This window comes from Clarias gariepinus, chromosome 7 (genome assembly GCF_024256425.1).
Source record: "Clarias gariepinus isolate MV-2021 ecotype Netherlands chromosome 7, CGAR_prim_01v2, whole genome shotgun sequence".
Lineage (NCBI taxonomy): Eukaryota > Metazoa > Chordata > Actinopteri > Siluriformes > Clariidae > Clarias > Clarias gariepinus.
In genome coordinates this window covers 21,034,751-21,054,499 of record NC_071106.1, presented here as the reverse complement: position 1 = coordinate 21,054,499, position 19,749 = coordinate 21,034,751, and the positions used below count along the sequence as shown (strand labels likewise).

The 19,749-nt window shown below is 43.6% G+C and overlaps 1 protein-coding gene across 2 annotated transcripts in view; it reads right to left on the bottom strand.

Moving 5' to 3' along the window:
* carmil2 (capping protein regulator and myosin 1 linker 2) overlaps window positions 1-19,749 on the bottom strand; it is a 53,816-nt gene that overhangs the window by 19,625 nt on the left and 14,442 nt on the right. For both annotated transcript variants that reach the window (XM_053500461.1, XM_053500462.1), the window contains exons 17-31: window positions 17,440-17,509; window positions 17,253-17,334; window positions 14,433-14,529; window positions 14,180-14,234; window positions 13,278-13,450; window positions 13,054-13,122; window positions 12,862-12,955; window positions 12,511-12,609; window positions 11,635-11,763; window positions 11,409-11,522; window positions 11,084-11,256; window positions 9,767-9,854; window positions 9,581-9,673; window positions 2,981-3,047; window positions 1,261-1,610 (exon numbers count right to left, since the gene is read on the bottom strand). In XM_053500461.1, the coding sequence (XP_053356436.1) occupies window positions 1,261-1,610; window positions 2,981-3,047; window positions 9,581-9,673; window positions 9,767-9,854; window positions 11,084-11,256; window positions 11,409-11,522; window positions 11,635-11,763; window positions 12,511-12,609; window positions 12,862-12,955; window positions 13,054-13,122; window positions 13,278-13,450; window positions 14,180-14,234; window positions 14,433-14,529; window positions 17,253-17,334; window positions 17,440-17,509 (1,753 nt within the window). The remainder of the gene's footprint in view (window positions 1-1,260; window positions 1,611-2,980; window positions 3,048-9,580; window positions 9,674-9,766; window positions 9,855-11,083; window positions 11,257-11,408; window positions 11,523-11,634; window positions 11,764-12,510; window positions 12,610-12,861; window positions 12,956-13,053; window positions 13,123-13,277; window positions 13,451-14,179; window positions 14,235-14,432; window positions 14,530-17,252; window positions 17,335-17,439; window positions 17,510-19,749) is intronic.

The following is a 19,749-nucleotide window of genomic DNA, read 5'->3' as shown; positions in this document are numbered from 1 at the left end:
TAAAGGAGAAAAATGGACCCCCTTCTATGTTGCCATCCTTATTCACAAATGTCCATTAAATCCTTTATTTTTGTGTATTCGCTGCTCTGAGAGTCAGAGAAATTACTGTAACAGACACAGTGGGATCTTAAATCAACACACTGATTGCATTTTTTCACTCGCTGACTGACTAGCAGCTCAAACTCAAACACACACTCATGCAAACACGCCTCCCTACACACAGTCACGCCACACACGGTACCATAAATAGAGCACTTGCGTCTAAGCACTTCATTCAAACCAAGGATTCTCGTGCATCAAAAATGCTGGGAAATCTACATCCACTAAAACACTTTTAATAAAAATACCTTCATTTATTCATTTATCCATACATTTTTTTTTTCTAGCCAAATATAACACTGCACCTGATAACAGCCTGCTTACACACACTGTCACACACACACAAACACACACACAAAGACTGGTGCAGATTCAGATCCAACACTGTGACACTATTTCAGTGAATTACGTCAATATACAGATCCACCATTTTCAATAATAGAGAGATGACAGAACACGCAAGGCAAAGAGACAGAGAGAGAGACAAACATGCTTGATGTGGGAACATTAATAATTAAGACAATACAGTAGTCACCATGAGGACCCAACCATAATGACTGAAGAGAGACCATGCCCTGTTTGACAGTCCTCTCTCTCTCTCTCTCTCTCTCTCTCACACACACACACACACACACACCACCCAGCTGGGAATCACACACAGCACCTTCAAAAATGGCAATGAAAAATACACACCCAAAGAAATCTCCAACCCTATTTCTCTTTTCCTTTACATTTCTATTCATTCAATTCCATGTCATAGCATTATTATGAAGTAAATGTAAAACAATAAGGAGAATAACACGAAGAGGAGCAGAAATTATAGAGCACGAGCCGGGGGCTGCTGCACGCTCCATACACACACACACACACACACACACATATACATGCATGCAGCCTTGGCTGCTGCTGCGGTGGCTGCTTGCAACAACCTGAGTGCCGCCATCTCCCTCTCTCCATCCCTCCCCCTTCTCTAGTCCTCCATCATCCCCCATCTCACTCCATCCCTCTCCTGCTTGCATCTCATTCTGTTCTCCCTTCCCAATTCTCTCCATCCCTCTCAGCCCTTCTCTGCCCACTGCTTGCTGCCGAACCTCTCTGCCCATCTTCACTCTGCTATCTGCCTTTTTCCTCCCTCTTATTTACCCTATTATCCCCTCGTACCTGAGGCTTGCTGGGTGGCTGCCTATGGTGGCGGTTGGGTCGGGGCCTGGAGCGGGTGTAGTGCCTCAGCGTGTGGCCTTCGCTGGGCAGGTCCATAGGGGGCTGAGGAGGCGAGGGCTCGGGACGCCGCGGCTCTCTGCTGCTTCGAGCGGCCACAGGACCAGCGCCACAACCACCAAACTCCACCTCCCTCCCCAGCTGGGTGTGGCCTGTGGTGACGGACAGGCCCGTCGCCAATGACAACACCCCTCCCCCTAATCCTCCTCCTCCTGACTCTCTGTCTCCCTCCATCTCCTGCTGGGACTCCGCACTTGCTCGTGCCTGCTGCTCGCCTTCCGTCTCCAGCAGACCTGCAGAGAGGGTGAGAGAGGCAGAGGAGAGAGAGAGAAGGGAGGGGAGAGGAAAAAGCAACAGAGAGATAGTGAGAGAGGCGTATGCCTGAATCCAGTTCTTTAATGTGTGAATCCGAATAGGACATGAAAAAAACAGGATAGAGAGGACATTTGCTGGAGGTGGGAGCTGCTTATTAGAAAAATGACCATAGTGAAATTGGTATTGTTATGCAGCAGGGACAGACTGTATGTGGAAATAAAAGCAAGAAGAAAGAAAGAGGATGAGGGTGGGGTGAAAGATTGTGCTGTTTGCAAGCCAGTGGTTCCATCGTTCTCCCTCCCTTATTCCCAGTAAGACACTCAGTGAACTGTGATTAAAATGTGATTAAAATGACCTGTGAGCTACCCGAGCTAGGGTTACCCTAACCCACTCTACACGCTGATTTTGTGTCATTTGTTCACAAGCATACACCCTATTTTTCAGGTCCCCTGCCCCATTTAAACTGAGGAACCCTTGACACAAATAAGGGAAAACCCCACACACACACAATGTGCTGACAGAAAATTGACAACACTAAAGTAATGATTAAACTATGAAAGTTTAAACTGTGAAAAATTAAACTGTGAAACTCCTGAGTGCAGCGCAAGCTAAATCCAGTAATGTAGCTCAGCTAATGCGGTGCAGCTGTTTCGGCTCATTGCTTCTATCCTAAATGAATGGCTTGTAATTTGAATAAATTTTTACTTCTATGATTTAAAGCTGAAATATCCTTTTAATCAGGAGAGAAAAGCATTAAGCATTGTGATACATGTGCTGTAGGGTTTTTTATTAGAAAGACTCATTATATGTAAAAATTACACAAACATATGAGCTTTCATGGGATGCAAATTTCATTTGTAAAAAAATAAAAATAATAATAAAAAAAAAAAATATATATATATATATATATATATATATATATATATATATATATATATACATTGTAATATTTTCTTTACCGGACTTATAGCCAAAATTTGTGTATTTAGACATGTTGGGGGTCTATTTATTTAAAATGTAACATTTTATTTTATTTCTGATCAAAAGAACGAAATGAACTTAATGACTCAAAAAAAGATTCGTTCATTTTGATGAACGAGATTCAAAGAACTGAGTCACTAAAATGATTTAAACTTCCCATCACTAAATTATATATACAATATGTGTGTGTGTGTGTGTGTGTGTGTGTGTGTGTGTGTGTGTGGATGGATGGATGGATGGATGGATGGATGGATAGATAGATAGATAGATAGATAGATAGATAGATAGATAGATAGATAGATAGATAGCATTTAAAGAAACTCTTGTTATAAACAAGTGAAACAGAGAGAGAAATGAATGGACCTACTTTTGACAGATGGAGCTGGTCTGATGCTCCGAGTGCAGAAACTGTTCCTCCAGATAACAGGCACATACTAAAGATACAGCAACACCAATTGTATTATGACAAAATAATGGTAGTTATTTAGATGCTGTGAATTGCCAAATAAATTAATGAATAAATGTTCATCACTGTGGATAAGCAAACACTCTCATGCACTAGTTTTGTGTTTGTTAGGGTTGCCAAATCACACCGCCATAATCCCCCAATGCACTGCTAAAATCACCCCACTCTGATAAAACCCACATACACATATTTAATAAAAAAAAAAATGTTAAAACCTTTTTTAGAGGAAAAAAATGAATTCCTAAAAAAGGATGTTTTACTTATTTATATATTTCAGTTTTTTTAATTAAACATATTTAATGCTGTTTTTTTTTAAGAATTAGGGCAAACATCCCTTGCTTTAAGATGACATTAATCTCCCTTTTTTGTTGATCCAAAAAATATCCAATCTATGACCAAAAACCATAACACAATAATGTCGTAACTGTAAGTCTGTTAGCCAGACCTTCCTATACACTCATTACACACGTTGCGTTGGGCCCTAAATGCTGGAAGGCCCACGCAGAAAAAAACAAAAAAACAGTTTAATAGCTGCAGTAACAGATGAAAAGTTGGAGCATGCCTGGCTTTGTCCTAGCTAACCTGGGTAGTTGCCTCTTTGTCTGTCCACCTTTTGCAACATAGCATGTCATGTTTACCTAGACCTCATGCTTGACAAAAGTTAAGGGTCAAGCACAACTTTTTATAATGTTTGATAAATGCCAACAAGCAATAGTGTTTATAATGCAGCTTAAAAAAGATAACCGCACTGCTTATGTTAAAACACTTAGCATGAATATTGTTATTATATTGTTTGTTTATTTATCAATAGTTTAATAATAATTGTTTATTTATATGCCATTCTGCTCTTTATTGGTCTATTTATTCAATGACAGACAGCGTCAGCTGTTTTATAGGACGGAGGAATTTAGTGGGAGCAATGCGGTGTCAGGTGTTACTGTTTGTCAATAGAAAATGGCTGAACAGGAATGAGGGGCCCTTAGCAGAATTTTGTTTTTCTTAGGGCCTGTCATGCACACTCGGAACGCGACCGGCACTAGGACCCGGAAGTTAAGCGGTCGCAAACCAGGAAGTATAAAAGAGGTAAACAAACCATAGCACCTCGCTCAGTCATTGAGTTTTGCCGATGCCACGTCGGATTCCTACACCTAACTGTGAGTACTCACCTTTTTGGTTTCAATTCCTGATCGAGTGTGTATTTATAGGACGCGGGTTAGATTGTGTCTTTCCCTTACTCCCCATCTGTGAGAGTCCTTAGACTAAAAGCGTGATTATCCTGCCTACTCGTGTTTCATCCGCGTTTGGGTTTACCATTCACGCTACAAAGGGCTAACCGCTAAAGCTACGTCTTCTGGTCATCTCAGGTTAGTTCTTGACAGAATGACTGAGCCTTCCGCGGTGAACCCAGCGGATTACGCACACCTCTGCGATGTGGTTGATCAGCACGCCAAGCTCATCAACACGCTAACCGGGGAGATCGCTAATCTGCGCCGGGACCTCCAAGACTTGCGCCGCGAGGTCGCGGAGCTCCGGCGGGAGAACGCGGATCTCCGGGCGGCTGTGGATAGCGCGGCTAGACGGTCTCCCGTCGCGGCGGCCGCGGCGCCGCACCAAAGCCCCCCCCCCCCCCCCCACCCCTCCTTCTGATGTATTTTTGGCACTCCCGGATAAATGGGACGGCACGGACGGGAAGTGTAATGTGTTTCTAACAGCGCTTGATCTGGTGTTTGAGTTCAATGCCACCAGGTACTCCACCGATCGGCTACGCATCGCGCTTCTGGTCTCGTTGCTATCTGGGCAGGCAGCTGAGTGGGCCACGGCAGTTCTTCGGGCGGATTCAGACACCGCGCACTCATATAATGAGTTCACCCGCCAACTCAGACTCACATTCGAACACCCAGCGGGCGAGGTGGAGACCGACACCAAGCTCTACCATCTGTGGCAGGGAGGATCGTCCGTGAGCCGGTACGCTGCTGAGTTCCGGACCCTCGCTGTGCAGACCGACTGGGGAGATGCCGCGCTCCGGACATCCTTCTACGAGGGACTGGCTCCACGTATCAAAGACGAGCTCGCCGGGCGAGAGCTTCCTGCTACCCTGGAGGGGATGATCCAGCTCTCCCTCCGTATCGATCAACGCATTCTCTCTCGCCCGAAGCCAGCCCCTAGGACCCTGCCGCCTGCACCCACCTTCTCCTACACCACGCCACGACCACCTACTGCTCTCACCACCTCCACTACTGGACCTGTCGGATCTCCACCTCCTGCCGTGGTTGACACCGGAGCCGGGGAACCCATGCAATTGGGACGCGCCTCCCTGACCGTGGCGGAACGCGAACGACGGTATCAAGAGGGGCTGTGTGCCTACTGTGGGTCGGCGGCGCACCACCGAGCTGTTTGTCCGATTCGCCCGGGAAACGCGCAGCCCCGGTGAGTGGAAGGAGAGACTCACCGGGCCCCCTCCACCTCTCCTCCACAATCGACGCCACCATCTCACGTTTCACGGTTCAGGTAAACCTCCAAATTGGCCACAAACAAGTTCGAAGCGCCGCGTTCATCGACTCCGGTGCCGCGGGTAACTTCATTGACTCTAATTATGCCAAAGATTTGGGGGTGAGGACTGAGGCGTTATCCCAGCCGGTAAAGATCACTTCGGTCGACGGTCGGCCCTTGTCATCCAGCCCTATCACCCATCAGACCCAACCCATCACGCTCGCCATAGACCAACACCAGGAACAGATCCAATTCCACCTTACAACCATCTCATCACCGCCCATCATCCTCGGCTATTCCTGGCTGTTACAGCATGACCCGATCATTTCGTGGACCCGGAACCGGATTCTCCAGTGGGGGCCGACCTGCACCGAACTCTGCCTACAGGCACGGACTGGGACGTGTTCCAGGGAGTCCGAGGCCCCCGACGTCGACACCAACGCCATCCCTATCGCCTATCGAGACTTGGCTGAAGTTTTTTGTAAGAAACGAGCTACCCATCTCCCGCCTCATCGCCCTTACGACCTGGCGATAGAACTTCAGCCGGGCTCCGTCCCTTCCCGCGGCCATCTCTATTCGTTATCCACCTCGGAGACGCAGGCGATGGAGGAATACGTCACCAACGCCCTCCGTCAGGGAACCATCCGGCCCTCCACCTCGCCTGCCGCCGCGGGGTTCTTCTTCGTAAAGAAGAAAGGGGGCGAACTTCGCCCATGTGTCGACTATCGGGGGCTAAACAACATCACCATTAAGAACAGACATCCACTACCACTCACCAACTCAGCCCTGGACGCCCTCTCTGGTGCCACCCTATTCACCAAGTTGGACCTCCGGAGCGCCTACAACTTGGTGCGCATCAGAGAGGGTGATGAGTGGAAGACGGCATTCATCACACCCACCGGACATTATGAGAGCCTGGTCATACCATTTGGACTCTGCAACGCACCCTCGGCCTTCCAACAATTCATAAATGACGTCCTCCGAGACATGCTGGGCCGATGGGTGTTCGTCTACCTGGACGACATCCTCATCTACTCTCGCCACCTGGAAGAACATATCCAACACGTACGTGCTGTTTTAAAGAGATTGCTCGCTCACCAACTGTACTGCAAGCTGAAAAAATGTGCTTTTCACCAGCACTCCACCACGTTCCTGGGTTTTGTCATCTCGCCCCAGGGTGTGGCCATGGACCCGCAGAAGCTAGAAGCTGTACGTCACTGGCCCCTACCCAGGACACTCAAACAGCTTCAGCGGTTTCTCAGGTTTGCGAACTTCTATCGTCGCTTTATCCGGGGCTACATTACAGTTGCAGCACCATTGACCACATTGACCAGGCCCTCACCTCACCCATTTCAGCTCAATCCTACCGCCATCTCAGCCTTCAAGGAACTCTGTCATCGCTTCACCACCGCCCCGATTCTTCTTCATCCGGATGCCAATAAACCCTTCGTTGTGGAGGTGGACGCGTCGGATGTGGGCGCCGGCGCGGTTCTCTCCCAGCGAGGTCCAGACCAGAAACTGCACCCTTGCAGTTTCTCCTCCCAAAAATTTGACCCCACTCAGCAGCGATACGGGGTAGGGGACCGCGAGCTGTTGGGCATAAAGTGGGCTTTGGAGGAATGGCGTCACTGGCTCCAGGGCGCCAGTGAGCCATTCATCGTCTGGACCGATCACCAGAACCTGATCACCATCAAGAACCTCAAGCAGCTTAATCCACGACAGGCACGGTGGGCACTATTTTTCGAACAATATAATTTCCATCTTTCTTACCGTCCTGGGTCGAAGAACACCAAAGCCGACGCCCTATCACGCCAGTATGAGGACGATCTCCCCCGGGCAGAACCCGTGCCTGTCATCCACCCATCCCGAATCCTCGCACCCCTCCACTGGGATTTGGAGACCAGGGTCCGCCAGGCACAGGCGGCGGAGACCGAACCGGCAGGTGTGCCGCCTGGACGACTCTACGTACCCCAACAGCTGCGAGCGGAGGTCCTCCAATGGGGGCATTCGTCCACCATCGCCGGACATTCTGGGGCGCGACGAACCCTATCATTTATTCAGCGAGCATTCTGGTGGCCCTCCTTGAGGAGAGACGTCCTCGAGTTCGTTCAGGCGTGCCCGGTGTGCGCCAGGGCAAAAGACACAAACCAACCAACTCCAGGGGAACTCCAACCACTCCCAGTTCCTCGACGGCCCTGGACGCACATCGCCCTGGATTTCATCACGGGCCTGCCGGTTTCAGAGGGTAAGGACACCATTTTAACCATCGTTGATCGGTTCTCCAAGGCCGTGCACCTGGTGGCCCTAGCCGGACTCCCATCAGCTAAAGACACCGCGGAATTGATTTTGGAACACGTAGTCCGACTGCATGGGTTCCCAAAGGACATCATCTCGGACAGAGGGCCCCAGTTCACAGCCCGGTTCTGGAAGGCCTTCTGCCGTCTGATCAATTCCACCTGTAGTCTGTCATCCGGTTACCACCCCCAGACTAATGGTCAGACGGAACGGACCAACCAACAACTGGAGCGCTACCTGAGATGTTTCGTGTCCGACCGCCAGCGCTCCTGGGCCCGCTACCTCAAATGGGCCGAACTGTCTCACAACCTACACGTCTCCTCAGCCACCAACCTAAGCCCATTTGAGGTGTGCCATGGTTTCCATCCTCCCATGTTCGACCATCAAGAACCGGAGGTTGACGTACCATCGGCCCAACAGTTGGTCCGTAGGTGTCGGCGGATATGGAATCAAGCGAATCGCGCCATCCAGCGAGCCAACACCAGCTACGTCGCCCAGCATCGCCGCCGACACCCGCCGGGACGGTTGTACCACGTAGGTGACAAGGTATGGTTATCAACTAAAAACCTCCATCTGCACACCGAATCAAGAAAACTATCACCAAGGTTCATCGGACCATACCGCATCACGTTACGGATTAACCCTGTCACCTACCGGCTCCAGCTGCCTGCGGCGCTCCGGATCCACCCAGTCTTCCATACATCTCAGCTAAAACCCTTCATCACTTCACCTCTGGTAGCTCCTCCTCCCCGAATCATTGACGGCGGTCCCGCTTACACCGTGCGACGAATCCTCGATTCGCGACCTCGGGGCAGGGGCACCCAGTACCTGGTCGATTGGGAGGGCTACGGCCCCGAGGAGCGATCTTGGGTCCCAGCACGGTTCATCCTCGATCCTGAGCTCATCCGGGACTACCGTCACAGGGTATCCTCCACCTCAGGACCGTCTGGAGCCGGTCCTGGACAGGGGGGTACTGTCATGCACACTCGGAACGCGACCGGCACTAGGACCCGGAAGTTAAGCGGTCGCAAACCAGGAAGTATAAAAGAGGTAAACAAACCATAGCACCTCGCTCAGTCATTGAGTTTTGCCGATGCCACGTCGGATTCCTACACCTAACTGTGAGTACTCATCTTTTTGGTTTCAATTCCTGATCGAGTGTGTATTTATAGGACGCGGGTTAGATTGTGTCTTTCCCTTACTCCCCATCTGTGAGAGTCCTTAGACTAAAAGCGTGATTATCCTGCCTACTCGTGTTTCATCCGCGTTTGGGTTTACCATTCACGCTACAAAGGGCTAACCGCTAAAGCTACGTCTTCTGGTCATCTCAGGTTAGTTCTTGACAGGGCCACAGGAAGGTTAGGTCCGGCTCTGGTTGCACCCCTAGCTTTTATGTTTATTTACTTTCTATGTTAATGTAGTGCGCATTACAGCTTTTATCTCTTGCTAAAAAGTGAAGGGCATTTTTTTAAATATAATGTTATTTAGGGTGATACAAACTATTAATGACCTACCTTACTACTGTAGATCCAGTATATATTTTTTAGCAATATTTATTGTGTATTTATTTCAAGCAGCATTTATTTAAAAATGTAACCAGAAGTTTACAATAAACCTATAAACAATAATTCAACTGACATGCGTAATGCTTTCTACAGCGTAGATCAGTGTTGAAGGGAAGTGGATTTATTGTAGGAGAATTGTGCCCTAACTCACCTCATCAGTGGGGAACACTTGCTCCACCACTCTCAGCTGCGGAACATTGGTCTTGCTGTTGGAGGGCTGGGAGTACTCTTTTAAATGCTTCTCCTGAAATAAGTAGGATGGGATTGCACACAATCACACACATGCACACATATGGACACATCCACACAATGCCAGAACATGAGGGTATACACACACCAGTTTTTGCTGCGCCACTGACAAGTCTTGCAGAACTTCCTCGATGATACTCTCCACCAGAGAGACGCTGACTGACAGTTTCAGTTCACTGAGAGAGGAAAGAAGGGGTGGAGAATGGATGCAGAGTTGAAGAAAGACAACAAGCACAGAAGAAATGTTATTACTCAGAGCAAAACTGAGATGAGAATCATAACAGGATGACACATAATTTAAACTGAGGCAGCAAACAAAATGCACAGTTAGAGAACTGCTGGGGTTTTGTAGGTCTTGAAGCTGCAAGATAATAAAACGTATTATTAAGCTGCATGAGGTCTATGTTTAGGTTTATATATTATATTAAAACATGCTACTAAATGATGACAATGATGGTTAGATTAAAATTTTATCTTTGCTTAATTATTATGTCCTTATGGGGCATTTATATATTTACATTATCTCCAGGTAATGTAAAAATATATAAATGCTCCATAAGGACATAATCAGCACAATAAATTAGGCTTGTAAATGTATGCATTTCTATTTAATGAGTTTAACATAAACCTGCCATTATTTGCCTGCTTGCATTCTGTTGAGTTTACATATTTTACCAAAGTGGGAATTCTAATTCTAGGAATTAATTTAAATTCAGTGATCCATATAGTGTTCAGTGAATAATGAAATCATGATCATTTACATTGTTCAATCTAATTTAGTAACAAAATATTACACTACATGACACTTTATATTTTTAAACTACCAGCTTTTTCACTTTGTGCTATACTGCTCACTAACTGTACCAAAAGGTATGGCTCTTTTTAAATAAAAATCTAATCAATTTGACCTTTAAGAACAATTATACTATAACGAAATACATTTCCCACCACAGTAAGTTAAACAAAGACAGATTATGATTTGATTTAGTGTGTTAGAAACCACAAATAGTGATATCTAACATACAAGCTGACTTTAGCTAAAACTAACCTATCAATATCATAAACAACTGTTTAAATACATGCTCAGTGAAATGTTTCATCGTCATCTATACCGCTTTATCCTGTATTCATGGTCATGGGGGGCCTGGGGCCTATCCCAGGGGACTTAGGGAACGAGGTAGGGTACATCCTGAACAGGGGCCAATCCATCGCAGGACAGTGAAATGTTTATACATTTTAATTGTATGAATTATTATTTATATTGAGGGTAAAACTTTTTTGCTATGAATTTAAAAAAGTTTGCATATATGGAAAAAATCTAATAATAATATTGCTCATTAGTACTTCAATATTGTAAAATTATCAATTGTACAAATGATCTACTGTGTGGGTGGGTGTGTATTACCTGAGCTTTTCCGTGATGCTGCTCTCTGCCTGTTGTACTACACTCTGAACAAAATGGGCAGCCTGCCGTGTTTTGTTGCCCACGCGATTGGCCAGCTGCTCGTTTACACTCGTCCTCTGGACGAGCCGAGGGCAGGCAGACTGAGCAGACTGCAACATGACCTGAGCCTGCTCCTGTCCATGACATTACCAGCAGACACAACTCTCAGGACAGGGCAGTGACATACACTAATACACAGGACTTTCTTTCTATCAAACATTGCAATGTTTTAAATAATTGCAGGGTACTCTGTAATGTTTAAGGGATTACAACTTTTATACTTTACCTGGATTTCCTCAGTCAGCTCACTGGTTATTGCTTTGGCTGTATCATCCAGAATGTGCTGCACCATTACACCAGCAGAGGGCGACCTTCCCAACTCATAGAGTCGGGGTAGAAACTGAAAAATCGAGGCTTACATTAAAATTCCAGAGATTATTCATTTAAGTCACCATATTGTTCATCAAACTCTGGATGAGAAGATATGATCGATATTATAGCTAGACACATACTACAATGGCTGTCCTGGCATGCTGGAGAGCTTCCTCTGCCAACAAGATGTCACTTTGAACTTCTTGGATGTTGTAGCAGGACAGAGGTCTCATGGTCTCCTGAAGCCTCTGACAGAAGTTCTGCACCAGCTAAAAAGACGGAGAAAATTAGAACGATTGCAAGCAGGTTGCATGCTTACCAGCTAATTAAAATTAAATGAATTAAATCTGCAATGAGATCTAAAGCTCTAAGTACATGCATCCCAGAACTTAGCAACATTATGAACCTTATGATTTCTAACCCAATATGCATCATTGATGCCAAACTGTTGTTCCTCATTAAAAACAGCTCAGTAAAACTTATAAAATTGTTCCAATACATTTACAATCATTACACATAAACTACATGCATGCAACTGCAGTGTGACTACTCAAATATATTGCACTGTTACAGATATTTTACAGCGGTATGTTTTATGAAGATGTATACGTACAAATGTGGGTGTGAGCACACAGGTGACACAGTTTTGACAGTTGTAACAGGATGCTCTATTTCAGGTAACTACACATGAACGTGTGACAGGATGAGGGTAATTGCATTTGTATGAAACTGCTTTTGCAATCAGACTTTTCTTTCACTTTATTTCTACACTAGGAGATCACTGCAGATTGGGTTCATCTAGCATATTACATCATAACCACTGTTTAGGAGTCATGTACTGTAGATGTCACATGTTTTAGTCCATGTAAGTACATGACATATTTGTACTTACACATAATTGAAATTATGGACTAAAAACTGAAACTGATGCACGTACAATACTGTACTATTTACATAAAATAAAATATGCTGTTTAAGTGAATATTTCTAGTCTGTGTGAACAAAGATACTTGAACCTGTTCTGAGCGGCTGGTTTTTAGACCATGCTGAAGGTTTAGCATTTCATCTGAAGTACTGCATAGCTTCTGACTGTTTCTCCGTAAACACATCTGGATCTGGACACGCACACACACACACACACACACACACACACACACACACACACACACACAAAACAGTGTTTGACTGATGGTACTTCTAGGTATTAACCTAATAAACCAGCGTTAGGATTATATTTAATGATACAAACGTCAAAGGATTTATGTAAGTTGCTCTGGATAGGAGCGTTTGCTAAATGCGTAAATGTAATATAAATGTAAGTGCTACGCTTATATCTGTGGTATACAACAAGTGCTTAATTTACTAACCTTCCTCAGTGCCTCTTCAGTTTTCTCAGAGTTGGCACGGTACGATTGAGTCATATCACTCATAGGTATGGATATGTGCTGTAGTGTAGTGTTCCTACACACACACACACACACACACACACACACACACACACCATATTTTAATAGTGCGTTAAAACACCTACAGATTTAACCCTCCCTCAATGCACACACCTCTCCAGAGCATTTGCCACATCCATAAAACCTGTGGCAGTCACATTGTTTCTGTCCCAAACCAGTGTCCTGTGTCAGACAAAACAACACTATATTAGTACGATAAACCCAAGAAGCATATAACATTTCATTCAAGACTTCTATGTAACAATTAGACTCCAGCATGGTTAAAGTATTAAAGGTTAAGACATATTCAGTAAAGCAGAAGCTAAACGAAAGCTTACTTGAGCTTGGTGTTGATAATTAAAGCTTTAGCCAGCATCTTAGCACCAGTGTCTCCAATACAGTTTCCACTGATATCAATTTTAGAAAGGCTGGAGTTGCTGCCCAAGCTGTTGATGAGGATGGTAGTGCCTGTCTTCAGCTTGGAGTCACACACAGATAGAGACTCCAGTGGCTGGGAGAAGAGACAGACAGACAGGAGTTAATCAGGTGTTTCAGACGGCCTGAAACTTCACATCACATCAACTAATGTACTTTATTGTCTTGTTACAAACAGAGGGTGTAAAAAACCCTTTACAATTATCAGTAGTCTAAAACGACAAAAAAAAAAAAAGCATCTGAATGGTCAGTTTTTGTATGCGAGACCGCATGACTTTGCGGGAGAGTGGATAAACTTGCATTTTGTATTTGGTTGGTGTAGATGATTAATGGAGAAAAACATTAAAACAAGATGAGACCAGCTGAGCACAGTCAGTCTTAAAGATAGATGGATAATTAACAGGGCGGTATGCCTCAGAGGAAAAGGATTGTGGGTGATTAAATCTCCTGCCTTGCTGGAGGGAGGGGTTGGCATCCCTGAGGACTCTTATAGACATTAGAGTGATGCACACACACACACACACACACACACACACACACACACACACCACACCACCTACATAAGCATACGGTTTGGTCTACTTAAACTGTCTGTTATTATACAGTTCCACAAATGTTAAATTGACCTTATGACCTGAGCTTAGATAAGAGGTTGTTATGACCACTATGGACAGCCACATTATGGATCAAGCTGAATCTTCCTCTTTAAAACTGTAACCATCGCACAGATGATAATGGTTACATGCGGATGTACTGTACTGTATGTGATGAAGGATAACTTGTGGTGAAAAGATCCGTTACTTACACACTCCTCCTCCTGGATGAGCTGTACGATTCGGTGCAGAACATCTGTCAGAGCTCTGGGAGATGTTGAGCCAAGAGAGGAAGATAATGGTGAATGAAATAGGTGTGAAGAACAGAAAAACAGATGTATAAATGTATGGAAAGATTGGCATGATAATGAGATAATGATATGTGCATTAGTGGGAGATCAACAAGATTACGGCAAGATTACAGTGTTACATCCCCTACAGTAGGTGTTTCATAAAAAGGCCCACCTAGATTTCATGGCAAAATTGCGGCCGAGGGCTAAGTGTCGTATTGAGTGACTGCGGCCAATAGAAAGCACCAGGGTCACCATGTCATTCTCAAAGCCTGCAAAAAATGCAGAAAATTAATTCAATTTATGTGTCAATGAACAGTTGCATGTGTGTTCTACAGTATGTTGTAATGATATGTACTGCTTCAGTAAACCTGCAGGCATTTTATTACCTTTGATCCTGTCAAACAGTTTAATCATTGATTCATACCGTGCCAGATGTCCTTCGTGTGTGGTTGTGTGGGTGCAGGAAAAAATACATCTAGCTTGATTGTATCAGGTCACAGGAAAATCATAATATTATCAGTTACTTAGAAATGAGCAAGTCTTAGAAATATGTCTTTGAGCTGTTCTGTAAAAATCATCTGATGTCAGTGATCTACTGGAATGAACCTAGAGCCCCTACCTTCCGTCTGTATTACACATTTTACTTTTGATTTGCTACTATTCTGCGGTATATCATTTGATGGCTTAATTTTAGATCATTTAAATGCTTGTTTCTTTTTGTTGGATCAAATGGACTGCTACACTAACATTGATACTACTGTGGTTTGTATGAATCAAATAATTAAGAACTGATAGTAGGTGCCACTGACTGTCTTTCTTTTATAATCATCCAGATCGTGTTAATTTTTTTATTGTGTTTTGATTGCTATGCAAATTCGAAAGGTTTCTCTATACTAGTTTTATTACCACATTTAATGTCATTCTGTACCCTGACAACTGAGCACCAGTATATCCCATAAACAAGTCTATCGTAAAGTGCTTTTACCATGTATAAGCTTTGCTCCAGGTAAAATCAAGGCTCACTGCGGTTTGCCCACAATAAGGCGATGACCTCAGCCTGTCAAAAGCAGCATGCAGCATGTCCTCGCTTTATTTAGTGATTTTCTCTAAAAAGCCTTCTTACTGGAACTATCTACCATGGCTAGAGTGCTTCGCTTTAAGAGTCTACAGTATGTACCTGTACATGTATGACACTGTGTTTATAGGTAATCACAGTGTTTAAGCCCGCCTGATCACAGGCCTTTGTCACAAATGTAGTTAGTAGTAGAGTAGTAAAGCTTCACTGTAAAGTCCTAACTGGCATATAGTCATATCTGCATCTGTCACAAAATCAATCACCTTTCATCTATCGCCATTTACAGTCTATTAATTTCATCTCCATCCATCTGGGTACCTCTGTAGTCCAGAGACTAGGGATCATAGAGGCCAGTGGTGACTGTTGTACTTATTCACATTTTTTCAGACTAGAACGCCACTTGGCCTAATCTGCTTGTCTTTGAAAACTTGGAGAAAATCAAAGTACCCAGAGGAAACCCACCAAGCACAGGGAGAACATGCACACTTCATGCACACAGACCAGAGGTGGGAATCGAACCCAGACCCTGGAGGTGCAAGGCGACAGTGCTTTGTTTTGGAGTTTTTCCCTTTTCTGCATGACTTCCACCTGATTTACAATAAACACATCCAGCTATCTGCCTCTCACTTGACATATAGACTTGAAGAGTTGCTAATAGAATAACAAACCAATAAGGTGCATCCGGAAAGTATTCACAGCGCATCACTTTTTCCACATTTTGTTATGTTACAACCTTATTCTAAAATGGATTAAATTCACTGTGCTCATTGGGACCTTTAAAGCAGCAGAAATCTTTCTGTAAACTGTAGATTTGTGCCTCGAGACAATCCTGGTCCTGTCTCTGAGGTCTACAGACAATTCCTTTGACTTTATGCTTTGTTTGTGCTCTGACATGAACTGTCACCTGTGGGACCTTATATAGACAGGTGTGTTCCTTTCCAAATCATGTCCAATCAAGTCAATTTACCACAGGTGGACTCCAATTAAGCTGCAGAAACATCTCAAGAATTATCAGGGGAAACAGGATGTGCCTGAGCTCAATTTTGAGCTTCATGGCAAAGGGTGTGAATACTTATGTACATGTGGTTTCTCAATTTTTTTTTTTTTAATAAATTTGCAAAAATCTCAAGTAATGTTTTTCATGTTGTCATTATGTGGTGTTGTGTGTAGAATTATGAGGAAAAAAAATTATTTAATCCATTTTATAATAAGGCTGTGACATAAATCACAGCCCAAAGAAATAAATACATATACTAAATAATTTATACAAAATATTAAGTAAAAATAAAACAAATTAACCTGCTTTTAAAACCTTTAAAAAAAAGTACAAATAAATCCCAGTAAGCACCAAGACCCAGCAGGGGAGACGATTACCCACAATTCTGCAGCACAAGAGAGAGAAAAACCATGGCTCAGTTGTGATCATGTGACGCTCGGCGTCAAAACAAAAAGCGCATGCGTGATACATGATACTCGGTACTCGTTAACCAAGACTTGTTCTTTTTCCAAGTCAAAATTGATTAAAAATCTTCTCGTCTTACCGTGTTACTCGCAGTCCGAGGTTTCAGTTTATATTTAAGTAATATTTTAGCAGCAGCATAAATAACTCTAAATAGCTTTAGAAATGTTTAAAATGTTTAAAATGTTCAATCTCAGATATTTGTTCTAGAAGAGACACATTCCCAAAACACACTATAACAGATGAAATAGATCGCAACAGCTGAGTCACTGGTAGTCTTTAATCAATGTCTTTCTTCATAAGACCTACCTCTTCCTAAAGGACTTAAATAAAGAATAAAAGAAAAAGTATTTAGATAGAAGTTGTGTTTAGTTTATGAACTAAGGATGGCATAAAGGTAAATGTAAATAGGATTATAGACATAAAAGGAAATAGAAATAGAAAAATAGATGTTGTACCATTGTCAGACAGATCCAGACTGCAGATAGCCTTCGCCTCAAAGATGTGCTCCTGAATGACCTGTGCTCCACTGGACCTCAGCTGCACATAAACAACATACAGATCCCATCAACCTGACCAAAATGCCAGCAAATTACTGTGTGTGTGTGTGGAGGGGGTGTTTTGTGTGTGTGGGTGTGGGTGTACCTCACAGCTGCTAATATCCAATTCGAGCTCAGACAGATAAGTGTTGGATGCCAAGCCCTGAAGTAATAACCTAATGTAAGACATGCAAATATGTGAGAGGAGAATACAGAAAAGCACAATATGGACAGTTTAAAAAACACATTATAAACAGCAAAATGCAATAAACAAAAATTTTGTCTATAGCAAAACTGAACAAAAAAACCCAAACTGCTATATAACCTTATTTTAGAAGCTTTAAACTTCCAGGTTTTGAAGTCAAAGTCCAGCCAAAGTTCAAGCAAAAGCCAATGAATCATGTCGAACCAATCGCATTGCTTCTGTCATGTGATCAGTCAGTGAAGCAAAGATGCTTTCTGTGCAATACAGCCGTTGTGAGTGGTTTAAGTGGTATTTAAAGAAGGTTGAAGCCAAAAGAAATGTCACTTCAGCAGTAATAAATGTTCTGTGAAACAGGGCATTATGCAATTGAGATGTTGCGCAGATACCAGGTTACATACTTAACAAAACTAAGTGGGATACTGTAATGTATGCTCTGAGTCTTTAGTGGAGCTTTTTTATTTTATAAATCTCTTTTCCCTCCCTTCCTTCTGCTTTCACTTGCACTTGATTATGCTGCATTTGGGAGCCATGATGCATTTAACTGTAATATTTATAAAGAAAAGTAGGTAATTCGATACTGCTACAATACAGCATGAGTGATATGTGTATAAGAGACATGAGATGGATGCACTGTGTGTACGTTATTGCAATCATTTTGTCTTGTTCTATCCGCTATTATTGTAGTCTTATAAAACTTAGAGGATGATTAATGGATCCAGACGTTAAGTTGGGCATACCTGAACAGGGAACTGTCGACAACTACTGAAGTGAAACTAAAACTGTTATAAGAGGAAGTTGATGATGCTGTAAACCCAAGTTGTATTGCTCATAATGTTTCTCAGGATCTTTAACACCTTTAAAATTAAAAAGGTTTTGTTTGCAACACTTTTTTCCTTGATCTAATATGCTGCTACTGCTTGCTTTCTGAATCACTACTAAGTGACATACAAAGCATGATTTTGCTAAAAAGAAATTAAACTTAAATGACATAATATTGATAAAAAGTTGCATACTTTAATTGCCATAAACACGACTGCATATTGATTTTTTTGACAGAACCGGGTAAAATTCACTTATATAACTCATTTTTGACAAAATATGTTTTTAATTGTGCTTTTTTAACAGCCTTAGGACTCAAAGAAACATGCAAAAAAAAAATCTCTACAACAAATCTACAGCAAAGAAAAATCTGCAACCACTTCAAAGACAACAATGACCCACATGGCACATATGGCAGGGCATACAAACCATGACCAACTACATGTTGTAGGCATTATTGATGTCATATGTCTACACCTGTCTTCTTTTCAGATGCCCTGCTCGATTTGACGTGTGAAATGAGAAGACATCTTCAACATCTCTCTGAGCAGCGCCGTTGTTCCCACGTGCTTCAAGGACATTGAGGGTCTCAATAATTACCGTCCTGTTGCACTTACACCTATCATCATAAAATGCTTCGAGTGGCTCATCATGAGACATTTCAAGACGCTGCTGCCCCCCTTACTGGACCTGTGTGTGTATCGTCCTAACTGTCCCACAGACAACACCATCTCCACCACACTTCATCTGGCCTCCATACACCCAGACAACAAGGACACCTATGTTCGAATGCTGTTAATAGATTTCAGCTCAGCATTGAATACAACACCCACAACACCTGATCGGGAAGCTGAAACTGTTGGCCCTGAACACCCCTCTTTGTAACTGGATCCTGGACTTTCTGACCGGAAGGACTTAGGCAGTGCAGATTGGGGACAGCATCTCCAGCACCATACTTAGCACTGGGGCCTCCCAGAGGTGTTTGCTCAGTCCCTGCTGTTTACACTGCTGACTCACGACTATGTAGCAAATCAAAGCTCCAACCACATTGTCAAGGTTGCTGATGACACGACCGTGGTGAGTCTGATCAGCAAGAATGACAAGTCTGCATACAGAGAGGAAGTACAGAGTCTAACGGACTGAAGTAAAGACAATAATCTGTCCCAAAATTCCTTGGTGTCTACTTGGCGGAGAATCTCACCTGGTCCCTCAACACCAGCTCTTTAAACAAAAAGCCCATGAGCACCTTTTCTTCTTAAGAAGTCTGAGAAAGGCCCAGCTTCCACCACCGATTCTTACAATTTTCTATAGAGGGACTATCGAGAGCATCCTGAGCAACTGCATCACTGTCTGATTTGGGAATTGTGCCATCTCGAATCTCAAGACCCTACA